Source organism: Mus caroli, unplaced genomic scaffold (genome assembly GCF_978045245.1).
Source record: "Mus caroli unplaced genomic scaffold, Mus_caroli_1 scaffold_20, whole genome shotgun sequence".
Taxonomy (NCBI): Eukaryota; Metazoa; Chordata; class Mammalia; order Rodentia; family Muridae; genus Mus; species Mus caroli.
In genome coordinates, this window is record NW_028227275.1 from 27,048,131 (window position 1) to 27,066,137 (window position 18,007).

Here is an 18,007-nt window from a genome sequence, read left to right on the forward strand (position 1 = left end):
CTGCATTGGTATGCTGCACAGAGCAGAGAAAAGCTGTCTTCATTCTACCTGGGCCTGGGCACTGTCTGCATTGTATTTCTTAGGCATACTAAAGAACCATTGCTAGTATAAGTCAGGGATTTGGGGTGGATGTAAACAGTAGTAGGTGACTGAAAGACGGTGGAAGGGAACTTATAGATCGCCTTAGATCAGGATACAAGACCACTGTAGTAACCAATACTAATATGTCACGAGATATAACATAACATAACATAACATAACATAACATAACATAACATAACATAACATAACATAACATGTCAATGCTAATTTCCCACATATATTGCTTATCCATCATGGATCAGCTCAAGCAATCTCTTTCTGTAACTGGATAACCTAAACGCAAGGAAAGAAGAAAAAGGAGTGGAGGGAGGGAGAGAGGAAGTGGGGAGGGGGAGGGGAGCATATGGGGCATGTGGAGGTCAACCTTGTGAAGGAAAATATGAGATGGAGAATCGAGGGGCCACAGGCTCCTGCAACTCCACTAAGAGTCCTAATGTGCCATACACGGCAGGGCAGTGGTTGCTTTCCCATCTTCATGGAAGGTCTTAACAGGTGATGAAGCCCACTTGCCCCACCCCTCACCCCCTATTTTCCATCCCCCCAACTCTCCTACACCCATACTCCCTATCCCCCATCTTCCACCCCCTCCTTCACCTTCTGAGTAACCTCTTCAGGCAGGGCTTTCATTGGGCCAAGGTGGTGGTGTGGCGAAATACAATTGGCTGAGGATTTAGGAGCTTCGGATTGGCTCAAACATTATAAATTAGCTTGTGTGCTGTACAATAAACTCAGATCTGCATCCTGATGCTGGTCTCTGAAGTCCAATTCCAGGATTTGTCACATGACTGTGCTGCCTCTCACCCTCCCATCCTCAGCCCTCTTCCCAGGGGGAGCACACTACACCACGGACCATGACTCCTAAGGCTTCTGTTTAGAACAGACACTCATAATTCTATGCACCTTTCAGTAGATAAAGTATCCATGGAGCCAAGGTTGACATTCATTTAGTAACACTATCATCACACAATCCACCTGCAGGGGTTTAGAAAACTAAAGGACAACGATGTTAAGTTATTGTGGGTGCACAATTCTCCCACAGGAAAGAGTAAGGCATCCTTGGGATATGTGATTAGCCAGAGTGAACAACCTCGTATAAGAAAGAGAGGCAGCAGAGTAAATGGCTTGGATACTTCGTAGCTTCAGAAAACGAAACAAAAGCAAATCTTTGCCTGGTTTACATTATTGCCCAGTGTCTCTCCTGGAGTGAGAAAGAGTAAGTTCCTGTTCTCACAGCCTTTGATACGGTTTCCTCTCCACTATTTACCATACAATTTATAATTGCTACTTAATGGCTAGGTATAGGGTGGGGCATGACCCTAGAATGAGTGCAGGTTTTCTCTAAAAGGGATTACTGAGCAGTTATGAGAAGAGAGAAAAAAATAATCAGCCTTATGTTTGAGAAAGACAGATCTGGTGATGATTTAGAAAATGGGTTCAAGCAGGGTGAGGCTAGATGCTGTCAAACAGCAGTTTTGAGATCCTCGTCCAAAGAATTCAAGTATTTGAACCATGTTGATAACGGGACAAAGAGCAGGGAAATGGTTAGAAAAGTTATGTTGACCACCCTGGGTAATGAATAAGACCTAGAACTTAAAAATACAAAGGTGAAGGTGATGGTTGAATTTAAATCATTTCCCAGTAAGGGGAGTAAAGAGCTAGTATATCTTTCTTTGTGTGTTTCTTGTCCCAACTTTACAGAAAACCCAACCTTCTGCTAACCAGGCACCCAGAAGCATTGGCACAATCGAAACCCAAGAAGTTTTTATTACTCTAGTATCAGTACGTCCGTCATGATCCCCAGATTCTGATTTCTTACCCACAATCTACATGAGGAAAAACATGAGACCAAATCAGGAAATGATAATAGTATCTGCTCGACCTGAGCTTTGCCCACATATCTGAGAATTCCCGGCAAAGTGCAGGGTTGATGCTGTGATTGACATGTAGCTGCCTGCTGTTCCATGAGAAACCATTAAAAATAGTTTGACAGAGATGGCTTGGAAGGCAACTCTTTCTGGGTCATCTACATGTGGGTGGCAAGGTTAGACTACCCTTTATAAAAAGAGAAGAGAGGACTTACCCGCTGAAATTCCTTCCCACAGGCTATTTCCTGATCACACTTTCCCACACAAGATAAGGCTGGCATACTTCTGCATGATTCAGTCCAATCCCTTCAGTGGCATCTAAGTATCTACTTAACCTCAAACCTTGCTGAGTGGTACTTTATTGAAACCAAGAGACTAGGATTATCAGCTCTTACTGCACATGGTCAGGCTAAAGACCCAGTACACCCAGGACGCAGACCTTGGACACTCAGGAAGAACAATTAAGGCAATGCAGAGCTTTTGGTACAGCGAACAACCCTTCCTTTTCGGTCATTCCTATAAGTACCACATTACAGGCCATTTCACCTTTGAAGAGATCAAACCTCAAAGATTTTATGTATGTTGATCAAGGCTAGATGGCTAGTAAGTTTTTTGGTTTTTGTTTGTTTGGTTGGTTGGTTTGGTTTGGTTTGGTTTGGTTTGGTTTGGTTTGGTTTGGTTTGGTTTGGTTTGGTTTGGTTTTTCCAGACAGGGTTTCTCTGTATAGCCCTGGCTGTCCTGGAACTCACTCTGTAGACCAGGCTGGCCTCAGAAATCCGCCTGCCTCTGCCTCCTGAGTGCTGGGATTAAAGGAGTGCGCCACCATGCCCAGCTGGCTAGTAAGTTTTGAAGCTAGGATTTATATTGAAATTTGTTTGCCCCCTGTTGTAGTCTGTCTTGCGTTGTTATCACAGAATGTTTAACATTTCAACAGGCTTTTCATGATAAAGCAAGTCATTGCTTTGCATCCAGCAGCTAGAAAGTCCAAAGAGCATGGAGCTACTTTCTGGTGGAGGAGTGTGCTGCTTCACAAGAAGGCAGACGCTCGGGTGGTGCAAAGCAAAAGCAAGGGAGAGAATGCCAAACAAACCAGACGTGTGTGACAACAACCCACTCTCAGCCTTCAGAGAGCCAACTCAGAGAAAAGCATTAACTCCTGTAGGTGACTTAATTGTCTTCTAAAGGCACCAAGTACTGACATCATGACATTGGGCACAAAAGCTCAACACTGAAGACTAACCCCATCTAAGTCTCACCAGCTCTAGGACCTAGGGTTCTTCAATCAGTCCATGCTGACCTACTTGAAAACTGTTTTTGAAGCTGAAATATTTGTTTTCATTTTTTAGGCTATTTTAAGAACATGATTCCTACCATAAAATTTAAGATTTCAGAATACCTAATTACATATCTTTTCATATCTTACAAACCAAATCTTCATATTTTCTCATGAATTAAATTTGGAAACTACATGATACAAGTGAAAGAGTTCCTGTTCAAACAAAATGATTCTTGGCTTCTATAATTTTTAGCCATTTAAAAAACAAAATTTATTCAAAGCATACAACCTAGTAGTCAAAAGTATAAATTATTTGAGTGATATATTTGACTTCAGGTGATTGTGGAAAAAGACTTTTAAATTTTTTTCCTATCAATTGACTAGCATTCTTAACTATACTTTAGTTTTACTATACTTAACTCTCTGACAGTGATTTCTGTGCCCTGTCCCAAAGAACATTTCAGGATATAGTCCCATTATGATACCTAATGATACAGCTGAAAATCAGCATGGAATTTGTCCTGCAGCAAACCTCATAGACTTTCATTCACTCATCTGGTCCTTTATTTGGCAATACTGTTTGTTAATATATCACTGAGTTCAGGTCTCACTGAGGTTTATCAGCGATTCCTGTCTATTAATATTCATCCTCTCATGACTTCCTTAACAGATTGTACCAAGGTCCTTGTATGCTCAGTTGAACTTGGCAAAGGAATAATGTAGTTCCACATAGCAAGGTTGCAAAAAGGCTATAAATTGTGACTCCATTACTTCCCCTTCTCCCTTGGATTACTCAATCTGAGGAAAGCTATCTGCCATGCTGTGCAGGCATTCAGGAAGCCCAGCGGAAATTCCCATAGAGAACGGATCTGAAAATTTTCACTAATCTGAGTAACTGTAGCTTTTACACAAACACACACACACACCCGCGTGTGTGCGCGAGCTTCCACACAGGTTTGTAGCACTGACCCATATCTAGAATACAAACCAGGGGAGACCACTATCTCCTTTAGTAGCTCTGAAGTTCTGGACCCTCATTGTGTAAAAGAACACATTTGTTATTTCAAGTTGCTAAGTTTAAGGAGAATCTCATTAGACAACAATGAACAACCAACATACTCAGGCTAAGTACAGAGAGCATAAATAGTTATCAACTTTATCCCTGTTGTTAAGGGAATTGTGCAAAATGTATGTGGTAGCCAGTATCTGTTGGGAGACTGATGGATGGTGGCAAGTGGCTGTTTCCCTTCTGTTAGACACGATTATTGTCTTCAATCAGAGCAGCTGTGGTCCACATTGCCTAGGTCCTCACAAGATTGAGCCTCTTAACATCTCCATCTCCAGGTGGAGGATGCAGTGAGGCTCAAGATGTCCCTTTTCTCCTGGGGGACAGGAGCAGTAAACAGTCACTGGAGGAGAAGGTTTTCTGTGTCAGAGTTGCCAGGAAGCTGCACAGGGGATTTCTTCGAGTTGTGATTAACCCTCTCTGGTTTACCAAGAAAGACTGGATCAATCTTTTCTGTCATTACCTTCTCTAGCTGGACTGAATAGACATAGAGTTTCTAAGAATAGAAAGGAGTCTGTGGATTGGTTAAATGAATGAATAAAAATCTTCAAAGAGAAGACCTCATTTGAGAAATAAATTTCAGGGATTACTTGATTTCAATTTACATACCACTACAATTGTTACCTGTTTCTTCAAAGGTTTTGTTACTTCTGAAGTGACTGCTCTGAGTCTGCCTTGAATCCTAGTGGCTGTTTCACAAGGTGCTTAGCATCCATCTGCCTAGCATCCTTTAAGTCTCCGAAGTCAGTCATCACAGAGTATCAGATTATTTCCTGTGAAGAACAATTTGGGCTATATACAAACACTCTCCTCTTTGTGAATCCACACATTTACGATAATACTTGATGATTTATGCATCTTTATGTTCCCTTTCTCCTTCTATGTAGAGACACACACATACACAAATACATGCACACAAAATATATACTTATATACATACATACATATATACATATGCATACACACATATACCATATATATGAAATATATACCCATGTAAATGTATGTATATATGTATATAGTTCTTTTTCTCCCAGTATGTATTTTCTGGCCTCTTCCTGGTATTGCCTGCTTCCACTTAGACAAAAATCACATGAGGAAGATATTCAAGGAAGGAAGGGAAGTTCAAGGAAGACATTTTTTTTGAGAAAAGAGAATTTATTGGGTCTAGATTTTTAGAAACAAGGTTCATGACTGTCATGGTGGAATCAGGAAAATAGGCAATGATGGCATGGAACGGTAGTTGAGAGCTTTCATGTGGAGATGACAACTATGAGGCAGAAAGAAACAGGCTAACTGGGAATGGGGTAGGTTCTAGAAACCTAAAAATCAATCCCCATGGTATAACTCCTTTAACAGGGCTACACCTTCTAAGTCTTTCCAAACAACTCTATCAACTGGAGACCAAAACTAAGACAAATAAGCCTATTGGGACCAATCTCATTCAAACCAACACAGGAAACTCCACATCTAGTACTTACGCATTAGCTACAAAATCAAGGAAGACATCTCAACATAACTGAGATCAAAATTATAGCTACAGAGATTATGAAAATCAGTAAGATAAAATTGTACTTTCTCTGAAACATTTATTTTGATTGAATATTGGAGCTTCTATCAGAAGTTTGATAAGTAAGTTACTTTTATAATGAAATGAAGATGGAAGTAATCATGAAACTAAATGAAAGATTAAATTTTAAAAAGTTATGTAAAATACACTTAACTGCCGGATAATGAGGAATGGACAGCATTTCAGTGCTTTGGAATGGCCTGGGAGCAATACTTGATTTGCTGTCAACCTTTGTCTTTTTCATGGCTGGACCACATGTACATAAATACACATGTACTTTTCACTACAAGAGTCCATTGCTGTTGCTCATGGCTTAGAGTTGAGAAATGTGTTCGGAGGGATGACACAAAATCAGGTGAGGGAGTTGACAGAGCTGTTAGAAACACATTAAAACCAAAAACGACTACCCAGTTTTGTTCTCTCATTCTGCGTTTTAGTTTGGCTGCAGAGCATTAATGAGGGCATGGAGAGAACCCACTCATGACTCAGTAAGCCTAAGTTTGAAGTTGAGATGTGGAGACTAAATAAATAAATAAATAAATAAATAAACAAATAAATAAAGCTTAACTCAAGTTGAGTGACCATTCCTAGGTGAGAGAAGAAATGAGAACAGGAAGCTGGGAAACGTCTTCCTTACACCCAATTAAAATACATAGTTCAACAGATCCTGCAGCCTGCACCAGATCTATCTAGAATGCTGTCACCATTACCTCTTCTAAGTCTTCATTCATTCGTTACCAAGGAGACAGACCTCCCATCCTCATCCCAGCCTCTGCTACCAGTGGGATAGTATTTGCCCAGTAAAAGAAAAGAAGTACTGATACGATACAATTAGGTGGGTCCTGAAAACATTCAGAGAAAGAAGATCATCAAAAAAGCCCACAGATGGCCTTCCACTTACCTCATATGTCTCAGATTGCTGTCTCTGAATTCCCAATACCGAGCTAAGAAATGGTCTCTCTTGAAAGATGCACCACATATAAGGCTGTGCAAAGCATGGTTATGCTTTGACAGGCTCAGAATAGTTAAACCTAAAGACAGAAATCTTCTTACTGATGATTGCGGATGGGGGGTTGGGGCTAGGGGACTGGGGGAAAATGCTTAGTACACACCAGCTTTCCTTCGAAGAAATAAAAGCTTTTGGAACCAGATGGAAGTAAAGAAAAAGTTGCACAATGTTGTGAAATACTAAATACCACTGAATTGTATACTTTATGATGGTTGGTTTTTATGTTATGTGGCTTTCGCCTAGATTAAAAACAAAAGGGAAGAAAGGGACTTTCCGATTTCCAAGTTCTTGAGAAAGCCCTTTCTCCTGAAGGAATGAGTAAGGTGTGATGTGTCGGTCAGTCAAGTGCTAGGCCATGGGAGAGGATGGAGAAGCACCAGGGCAGAGTGTGCCCTGGACCAGAATTCAGCAGAACTGGAGAAAGTGCTGCAGTGGGACTCTCTCAACAGCTTCTTCAGAGTCTTGCTGATCCAAGCAGCACTCTCTGCACACCCTCCAACCCACCCTTAGGTCCTGAATCTCACCGGGAGCCATGTCTCATAACCTCTCATTTCCCAAAGGGCCGTTCATTTCCTGAAGACCCACAACTTTGCTGTATCTCCCCCGCCTCAGGAATTTTGTTTAAATAGTAAAGCTACACAATAGAAGTATCTGGTCCATGAGATTTATCTTTGTATCAGCTGTGGAAATAGGAAGATGCATTGGCAAGGCCTTTGTCCCTCAACAAGACCAGCTCCAGGCATCTGGACGCTGTCACCTCTCTTACCTTCATGCTCTCTTACCTACCGTCATGCTTCTCCTTTTGTACACTGCAGCCATACTGACCCCGTTGCTGACACTCACGCATGTTTGGCTTGTTCTGGCGTTTGCTCCAGTCCAAATTCTTGTCCGTCATGTTATGAGAGATCCAGCTCCATATTGGTGGTCTTTTTGTATTTTATTAGCATGTTATCCTAGAATAGTGCCTAGCTGTAAAAAGTAAGAACTATTTGATAGATAGTTGTAGAAAGACCAAGAGTCCTAGTATTTCAACATAAACCGCTTTCTCTCTTTCTTGATCACTGTTGAATACATTTCCAAATGAAGCCGGTTTTACTGCAATTTGTAAAGACTTTATTGTTGTGCACTCTTGATACCTAAGATGGGATTTGAGCATGCACACCCAGGTTCTGAGGATAACACACTGGTCTCTGGCCTAGAGCTAGACCTTCAATCTTTCCCACCATGTTTTCTGGGAACCAGACTGAGATCCCTTGCAGACGGAGAAGGAAGAGAAGAGATTTAGAAAAAAGTTCCATTGGCTCTAGCCAACAAACCTTGGCAGTTGTGTGACAAAGAATTCTAAGAGGTTCATGGAACTTTGTTGCTAAATTTTCTCACTCTCTTTCAGTACAGTAGATCTTGCTCTAGCCTTTAATAGAAGACACCAAGTCACTTGTTTATAGACAAATAAGAGTGCATCAGGGTCACAAGGCAGAGCACAGCGGGGATTCCATCAACTCTGTCTGGGTCCTACAACATGAGCATACCTGTCTATCAGCTGACTTCCAGATGTTCTGCACCTGGTCCTGCTATCTGACTGTCACCCAGCAAACACTTCCTTCTCACGTCCATTCTATTAACTTAAGAGGATGGGCACATACACTTGATATATTTGTATTATAATATAATATGCACTTACCTTTAGTTAGTCTAAAAATGGTGTAGTGCTTGTTTAACTTTTAGTTAAACAGTGAATTAATCTCTAAGTTGGAAATATTTCTTTCCATGGGTGTTGGCATACTGAAGCCTCTCAGGGACTCATGGGTATGAGACAAGTGCTCCCCCCTTCCCCCAAAGCCACATCATCTGCAGGACATTTCCAAACGTCCTCGGGTGGTTTCTATGAACGTTAAGCTTAAGAACCAATGTCATAGTCTATTACAGTTTATCACATCCTCACATGGGTGTCTCATTCCTGTGCATCACAGTTATAGGAACAACTGATGGACTGTGACTTTCATTTACAGATATGGATAAAGAACATCCAAGATGTTAAATCTAAAATTATACAGCTAGGCCATAAAAAGGGGTTGACTTAGAACCAGACATTGCCTTATTCTAGATAAAACTCTTGTAATATCTGCTGTGTTTTGTTCCTTTGTTGGCAAGTTGAATATGAGATAAACTGTGACGTACTTTGCAGAAACTTTCAACCAGGATCTGAGTCAGTGCTGGAGAAACAGTGCCATCTTGTGGCCGTGTGGAACCACAGCCCCGCTTTCCTTCCAATTTGTTTGGAGCCCACTGTTATATTTTATTGACAGATCCTTGGGCCTTTTATTTTATAGCCGAGACTTTTTTTTTTTTTTTCATTTAGTAAGAGGGAAAACAAACACAGGGATTTCCATTTTTATCTGTCTTTTAGGAATAAGGGATTAGTAATGCATGGCTTTTAAAATACATGTAAAGAAATCCTTTACCATAGCACACTCAGGATATATTAAGACATATTTTTTAAATTTTTTATTAGATTTTTTCTTCATTTACATTTCAAATGCCATCCCAAAAGTACCCCATACCCTCCCCCTCCCTGCTTCCCTACCCACTCACTCCCACTTCTTGGCCTTGGCGTTCCCCTGTATTGAGGCATATAGAGTTTGCAAGACCAAGGGGCCTCTCTTCCCAATGATGGCCAACTAGGCCATCTTCTGCTACATATGCAGCTAGAGACACGAGCTCCGGGGATACTGGTTAGTTCATATTGTTGTTCCACCTATAGGGTTGCACACCCCTTCAGCTCCTTGGGTGCTTTCTCTAGCTCCTCCATTGGGAGCCCTGTGTTCCATGCTATAGATGACTGTGAGCATCCACTTCTGTATTTGCCAGGCACCGGCATAGCATCACTCGAGATAGCTATCTCAGGGTCCTTTCAGCAAAATCTTGCTGGCATATGCACTATTGCCTGCATTTGGTGGCTGATTATGGAATGGACCCCTGGGTAGGGTATTCTCTGGATGGTCCATCCTTTTGTCTTAGCTCCAAACTTTGTCTCTGTAACTCCTTCCATGGGTATTTTATTCCCTATTCTAGGGAGGAATGAAGTATCCATGAGTTGATCTTCCTTCTTCTTGATTTTCTTGTGTTTTGCAAATTGTATCTTGGGTATTCTAGGTTTCTGGGCTAATATCCACTTATCAGTGAGTGCATATCAAGTGACTTCTTTTGTGATTGGGTTACCTCACTCAGGACACATGCTCCACTATGTTCATAGCAGCCCTATTTATAATAGCCAGAAGCTGGTAGGAACCCAGATATCCCTCAACAGAGAAATGGATACAGAAAATGTGGTACATTTACACAATGGAGTATTATTCAGCTATTAAAAACAATGAATTTATGAAATTCTTAGGCAAATGGATATATCTGGAGCTGAGACATTTTTATCCTACATTTCATGGATTTACTCATCAAGAACAAGGTAATTAAAGTCATGTGATAGTAACCAACAGTCAAGTGATTCATATTTTTTCTCACTTTATTTACTGGGGTGTAGGACCATTTTGTCCACTTGTATGATTCTGGACTTGTGGCTCAGGTAGATCCTTCTACCCTGTAACTGGAGGCACCTTCTAATGAAGCTCAAAGTATCAAGGACATGTCTCCTCTCACTAAAAAGTAGCAATCTTCCCCCTAAAGCAGTATTATATTAGAAACAAAGTTAGAGATTGACCATTATTTTACTGATGGTGAAGTGTCTGGAATGGAGATCTTGTCTTTCTGACTAGAAAGTAAACAGGTGATATAAAAGCTGAATACATCTTATACATCATATTCATATACATATACATACACACACACACACACACACAATCAGCATGTCTCCTTGCAGTCACTTGGTTAACTAACATCTTCCCTTCTAACGTATTTAATCATTGTGTCTGTGGTGCGTGCACATTCGCAGGTGCACATGCACATGTAGCCATTCTTACTTAGGATGTCCCCCTCTATCGTTTTCCACCGCTTTGGTTTGAGAACACATCTTACTCCCACGGTTCTGGGAGACTAACTGGTCAGGAGCTTCTGGCATTACCAGTTTCTGCTTTCCAACACTGGGGTTACAAGGATGTGCCACCATTACAGTGACTGGTTTCTTTTAGGGCTGGGGATGCAAATTCAGGCTGGAGAGCACGCGCACCGAATGCTTTACACTCTGAGCTACCTGCCCTTGCCCTTTCCCACTTTCTACTTTAGAATACAAAGTTGACTATATCTAAAGGAAAACCCTTCTGTCCCAAAAGCCTATAAATATACATAACGTCTACATCACAGATCTCCAAGGTGTTTCAGGTGACAGCACAACCTCCCTCAGTATGTTTCCATCTTTGGAGCCTTCCACTGGAGGGTATCTGGAAGGGGTTTGTCACACCCCAACAGAACTACTTCATAGGATCAGCACTTTATATAATACAGCAAATCAGCTCACTACAGTTTATTATCTTCTTTCTGCCTAGAGCCAAGGTATTCATCCAAGCACTGAACTGCTAAGAGGTCTAAGTAAGCATTTAAACCAATGAAAATGTATGCTAGCCTTATTTATGATAGCCAGAATCTGGAAAGAACCCAGATGTCCCTGAACAGAGGAAAGGATACAGAAAACGTGGTACATTTACACAATGGAGTACTACTCAGCTATTAAAAACAATGAATTTATGAAATTCTTGGACAAATGGATGTATCTGGAGGATATCATCCTTAGTGAGGAAACCCAATCACAAAAGAAGTCATTAGATATGCACTCACTGATAAATGGATATTAGCCCAGAAACTTAGAATACCCAAGATACAATTTGCAAAACATAAGAAAATCAAGAAGAGGGAAGACCAACCTGTGAATATTTATTCCCCCTTAGAATAGGGAACAAAATACCCATGAAAGGAGTTACAGAGACAAAGTTTGGAGCTAAGATGAAAAGATGGAGTACCCAGAGACTTCCCAACCTGGGGATCCATCCCTTAATCAGCAACCAAACCCAGACACTATTGCATATGCCAGTAAGATTTTGCTGAAGATACCCCGATATAGCTGTCTCCTATGAGGCTATGCCAGTACCTGGCAAACACAGAAGTGGATGCTAACAGTCATCTATAGGATGGAACACAAAGTCCCCAATGGAGAAGCTAGAGAAAGTACCCAAGGAGCTGAAGGGGTCTGCAACCCTATAGGTGGAACAACAATACGAACTAACCAGTACTCCCAGAGCTGTGTCTCTAGCTGCATATGTAGCAGAAGATGGCCTAGTTGGCCATCATTGGGAAGAGAGGCCTCTTGTTATTGCAAACTTTATATGCCCCAGTACAGGGGAACACCAGGGCCAAGAAATGGGAGTGGGTGGGTAGGGAAGCAGGGTGGGGGGGGTATAGGGAATTTTCAGGATAGCATTTGAAATGAAAATAAAGAAAATATCTAATTAAAAAAAAAAAAAGAAAAGAAAAATGTATGCTAGCCTATAAGTGTGACACATGGCCTCACACAGATTTCTGTCTGTGATCTATTCTCAGATCACTGGAAACAGAAGGACAAGCCAGAGGTATGACAGAGTTAAAGCCTTAGTAAAATCCATTTGCTAACAAACTCTCAGAGTTGGTGCCAAGAGACAGCTTAAACTAAGTTCCAGCTAAACACCGCATGGCATGAGAAAGTTGGACCAATATGGGAGCCCAACTTCCTTCTTCTGGTGCACAAATCTATTTGAACCCTGAAATTATTGAAAGATATAAGTCCCAAGATACTAAGAAATCCTGGCTCAGAACAGGAGTGTCTGGAAGAGTTGGTAAATGGACCCATAAATGTTCTATGCATGAAGTTGGTACACATAAATATAAGACGTGTCATTCAGATCTACAATTCAAGTTCAAAACTACACCAAGAAGGTCACATGAGTATGGCTAGAGATGTGGCTCAATGGGTAACCTTAGTACAAGTCCCCAGAACTCCTGTAAAAGGCAGTCATGGCATATATGTATCTGTAAGCTTGGTAATGGGAAGAGGGCAGAGGTGGCAGACTGGCTGCCAGTCTAGGTCCAGGTTCAGTAAGATTCTGTCTCAACACAATAAGGTGGAGGATGCTAAATCAGGATACCTCTTATCCTATGACATCCCAGTATTTGCACATAGACATATACACCTGCACACAAATGTGTATACAGTGCACATGCTTAAATTCTTGGGAGCCATGTGAGGACAGTGAGTTTATGATTGGCAGCATGAGATCACAAGTAAAATTTAATTTTAAAAGTACTTTTAGGAAGGACTCATGGAGAGCTGTAGACTCCTTAAAGTAGCAATGATGGAATAAGATTGTGATTGTAGCCTTGGCTGGATTTAAAATCACCTAAGAGACCCACCTCTGGATAAGCTTGTGGGTATGTTCCAGATAGGCTTAATAGAAGAGGGAAGACCCACACTGAGAGTCTGCACACCATCCCATCCCATGGACCAGGATCTGAGTGTGAATAAAATGGAAATGAAGAAGGCTAGTGGAGCACCAGCCCTCCAAGGTCTCTCCTTCCTGACTGCAGACACAGCTGGACCAGCTGCCATGGTCCCCCAGCTCTGGCCTCCTTGTCATGATAGACTGACTGGACATTCAAAGCGCAAGCCAAGCCTTCTTCCTTTGGTTGCTTCTTGCCAGATATTTGTTTACAACAAGAAACGAGACTGATAGACACAACTTTCCTCATAACCTTAAAATATCCATGAAAAGGAAGCAGAAACAAAGTATGACAAAGTATGTATAAGTGAGCATTCACAGATAATTAGAAATGTCACAAATAGTAGACAAAATAATAAAAATGGAAATGGTTAATTTGAAGAGAATAATGAAACATCTCCCCTCATAAAATCTTCATATAAAACTATAGTTTCAAACAATCAGAGTAGAGAGAAGTTCAAGAAGCTTCAGGAGGTGATACTCTACTTTGGAAGGAAAGAATTGAGGGACTCATACAGGAGCATATTCAAAAAGAAAAGATCCAAGTCTTCAGAACAGCAAGGACATGGTATATGCGTGTGTGTGCGTGTGTGTGTGTGTGTGTGTGTGTATACACTCATATATACATATACATATACATAAACATATATGCATGTAGCATCATTAATGAAAAATAAGGACATGAGTTTGAAAGAGGGGGAAATGAGGGTGTTGGAGAGAGGAAAGGGAAGGGGAGATGGTATAATTATAATCTCAGAGGATAAAAGAAAAATATAAAAGTCATACTGCTTAGCAAATGAGTTAAAACTAAGTCTACTATAATCCCAACAATTAGGAGGGTGAGGCAGGAGGATTACTACAAATTTCAGGCCAGCCTAGACCACAGAAGAAGATCTCAAGAAAACAGGGATAATGAAGGATGGGGAAAGAAGAAGCAGAAAGGGGAGAAGAGGGAGGGGAAATGGGGGAGGAGAAAGAGATCAATAAATCCACATTGGAACTCTTTTAAGTTAAATTGCTGAACACCAAGACAGTGAAGTAAAGGAAGCTTCAGAATCTATTAGAGGAAAAGAGAGGAATTGCCTAGAAAGGAACATTTAGACCAGAAGTGGACAGATCATTAACAATGAACACAAGAATACAGTGGACTGATGTTCTAAAAGCTAGGGAGAAACTACAAATACCGTGCATTGTGTAGACTTCCCCTTTCCATTCCTGATTATCTGTCTGTCTGCCTGCCTATCCATCCATCCATCTATCTATCTATCTATCTATCTATCTATCTATCTATCTATCTATCTATCTATCTACTCATTTACCTGGGTAGTAAGGATTGATTCAAGAACCTTAAGGGTGCTAAGAAGGTGGTCTACTACTGAGTTACCTTCCAGCCCCTGGTATAAAATCCTAATGCAGGTAAACTTCCATTCAGATGAGAGCACGGGAAATAATTTCTAATAATGTTGTGCTGTATGCCATATCTAGATCACTATATGGAAATTAACAATGTAGTACTGCATAGGGCCTGGTCAAATACCAGAGGACTCCGTGGTTACTAATGAAGAATGCTTCGAAGTTTAAGTATGCAAGGCCCATGGGGGTCCCTGACCTCCTTTTGTACATAGTCCTTTTTTCTGCAGCCCATACGCGACATAAGTATTCCTGTTCATGATGTGTACCACAAAAAAGATTCAATCACTGAAACAAGGTAACTTTGGAGCAAAAGGTCACTTTAAGTCCAGAACACAGCCATGGTTATTGATGTGGGAGCTGGCATTCCTGGAGCCTCTGGCTGAAGTCAAGGGGAAAAGACTCACATCCTCCAATACAAAGCCTTTTCAAAGGGACTCAAAGTTCTTGGTTCAAGTTCAAACTCAAAGAAGGCACAGGATGTTCTTATGCTTAATCTCACCTTAAAATGTGGGAGTTTCGTTGCTGAACTCTACTGGGTTTGTCCTTCTGCTCTGTCCAACTAGAAAGCTGGACAGGGCATACCTCAGAGAAAACTGTCATACCTCAGAGAAAACTATAGGCAAATGCCCAAGTCGTGCAATCTTTCTGCTTAAATGCACTTTTGAGACCATGGTCATCAGATTCCTCAAGACTATCAGACATCTGCCAAGCTAAAGTAGTCTTGACAGTAACAGCCATGGAACGAACCATTTAACTATTAAAAGGCTTTGGAAAGGAATTTCCTCCTAAGAGGACAAATCACGCTTTAAAGATTCATTGCCCAGGTAACATTTAAGTCGTCATCTAGAGTAAAGAAAAATGAAATAACAAGCAAGACAATAGAGCAATAGAAATGCAAAAAAATACTTTAATTTAAAAATTATTTCTTCTATTACACATTTCCATAGAGAGAGGAAAAGAACTGTCCATCAGTGGAAGGTCTTCAAGTAACCGAGAGTATTTGTTTCAGTTTATAATTCTCCTCAGTTCACAGTATATGAATATAAACACAAACACTGCAGGTCCCAATTCACATTTAATACAAATTTCATGGACGTTTGAATGTAAAAATCGCAGTAGACAGAGAAAATGGTTCATCTCAGCAACTGCAGAGAATAGCAGAAGCAGTCTCTGGAACCTGCTAGTCATTTGACCCTCACTGAATATCAACTGTCATTTGCGGGCAAAGAGAATGCACCAGGTGTTGCCAATGTCAATACAGTTGGCATTCATTTTGTTTCCATCATGGGTGGCAGGCTCTCTCCTCTCTTCATGGCTGGAACTGAGGTAGTTTTCACTCCAGACATTGTCTTTCATTTTCATTTCCGATGTCTGAGGTTGAGTTTCCAAGGTCCTTCTGGACCATGTCCTGAAATTTATCTAAAGTTCTGCGACATTCAGCTTTTTTGAGACCTTTGATTAAATCTTGATATGCATCACTCTTTCCATGAGATTGGTACCAGCACCAGAGCAGCTGGACTTTCTGCTCAGCTGTGTTTTGGATGCTGTCATGCACGATCTCATCTATCTTGCTTTCCTTGATGTTATTTTCTCGAGCAAATCTTTTAGCTTCCTGGATTGTCATATCTTCAGCAATTCTTGGGATGTATTTACTCAAGCTAAGATCTGAAAAACAGAAAATAGCTTCTGAAAATGTTTGTTTAAGAGAAATTCCCATTACAGAAGCCGGGTTCACATCTGCGCTAGGTGAGACCCCTAGGGTAAGCTTGAGTTGTCCTCCCAAACTTGCTAAAGTTTTTTATAGTTTATTCTCTGAGCCAGATGTGATACATGACATCTTTATATCTTCTTATTTCATTTATGAAATCAGAAGCTTGGTCTGTTCCAGGAGCTGATCCTGTGCCACAGTGATCCATACCCAAATACCATCAAGATCTGGTCTCTCAGTGCTGACACACCTGTGAGCACAGGTAAGACCACCACTTCTCAAATTCCTGGCCCAAGAGGGACCTACCCAGAGCCATCAGGACACAGGAATCAAGGAATAGCTGGGGATCCTTTTGGTTTCTGTCTGTGCTCCAGAACTGACCCTGTGCCACAGCTTTCCATACCCAAATTCCTCCCAGAAAAGAACTGGTCTCCAAGGAGTTCTGACACACAGGGTTGCAGGAGAGACAAGCCACAGTCAGAGACAGCACGACCAGCTAATACCAGAGATAACCAGGTGGAGAGAGGCAAACGGCAAGAACATAAGCAACAAAATCCAAGGTTACTTGGCATCTTCAGAATCCAGTTCTCCCACCACAGCAAGGCCTGGATATCCCAACACAGAAGAAAAGCAAAACTCTGATTTAAAATCACATCTCATGATGAGGATAATAGAGGACTTTCAGAAGGACATAAATAACTCCTTTAAAAACAGCTAGAAGCCCTTAAAGAGGAAGCATAAAAATCCTTTAAAGTGCTACAGGAAAACACAACCAAACTGGTGAAGGAATTGAATAAAACCTTGCAGGATCTAACAATGGAAACAGAAGCAATAAAGAAATTACAAATGGGAGATAAGAAACCTAGGAAAAGAATAGGAGTCATAGATGCAAGCATCACCAACAGAATACAAAAGATAGAAGAGAGAATCTCAGCTGCAGAAGATACCATAGAAAACATTGACACAACAGTAAAAGAAAATGAAAAATACACAAAGCTAGTAACCCCCCAAATCCAGGAAATCCAGGACACAATTAGAAGACCAAACCTAATGATAACAGGTATAGAAGAGAGCAAAGATTCCCAGATTAAAGGGCCAGTAAATATCTTCAACAAATTTATAGAAGAAAGCTTCCCTAACATAAAAGAAAGAGATGTACATATAAAATTAACTCAAACAAATCAATGGCCTTTCTCTACACAAAGGATAAACAGGCTGAGAAAGAAATTAGGGAAACAACACCCTTCACAATAGTCACAAATAATATAAAATACCTTGGTGTGACTCTAGCTCAGGAAGTGAAAGATATGTATGATAAGAACTTCAAGTCTCTGAAAAAAGAAATCGAAGAAGATCTCAGAAGATGGAAAGATCTCCCATGCTCATGGATTGGCAGAATTAATATAGTCAAAATCCTGCCAAAAGCAATATACAGATTCAATGCAATCCCCATCAAAACTCCAACTCAATTCTTCACTGGGATAGAAAGGGCAATTTGCAAATTCATCTGGAATAATAAAAAAAC

The 18,007-nt window shown here is 40.8% G+C and overlaps 1 protein-coding gene across 1 annotated transcript in view; it reads right to left on the minus strand.

Moving 5' to 3' along the window:
- Nucleotides 1-15,659: 15,659 nt before the first annotated feature.
- The window catches only part of Fas (Fas cell surface death receptor), a 35,210-nt gene continuing 32,862 nt past the window's right edge, over nucleotides 15,660-18,007 (minus strand). The window contains exon 9 of the mRNA XM_021151977.2: nucleotides 15,660-16,439. Within this exon, the coding sequence (XP_021007636.1) occupies nucleotides 16,108-16,439 (332 nt within the window). The 3' untranslated portion in view covers nucleotides 15,660-16,107. The remainder of the gene's footprint in view (nucleotides 16,440-18,007) is intronic.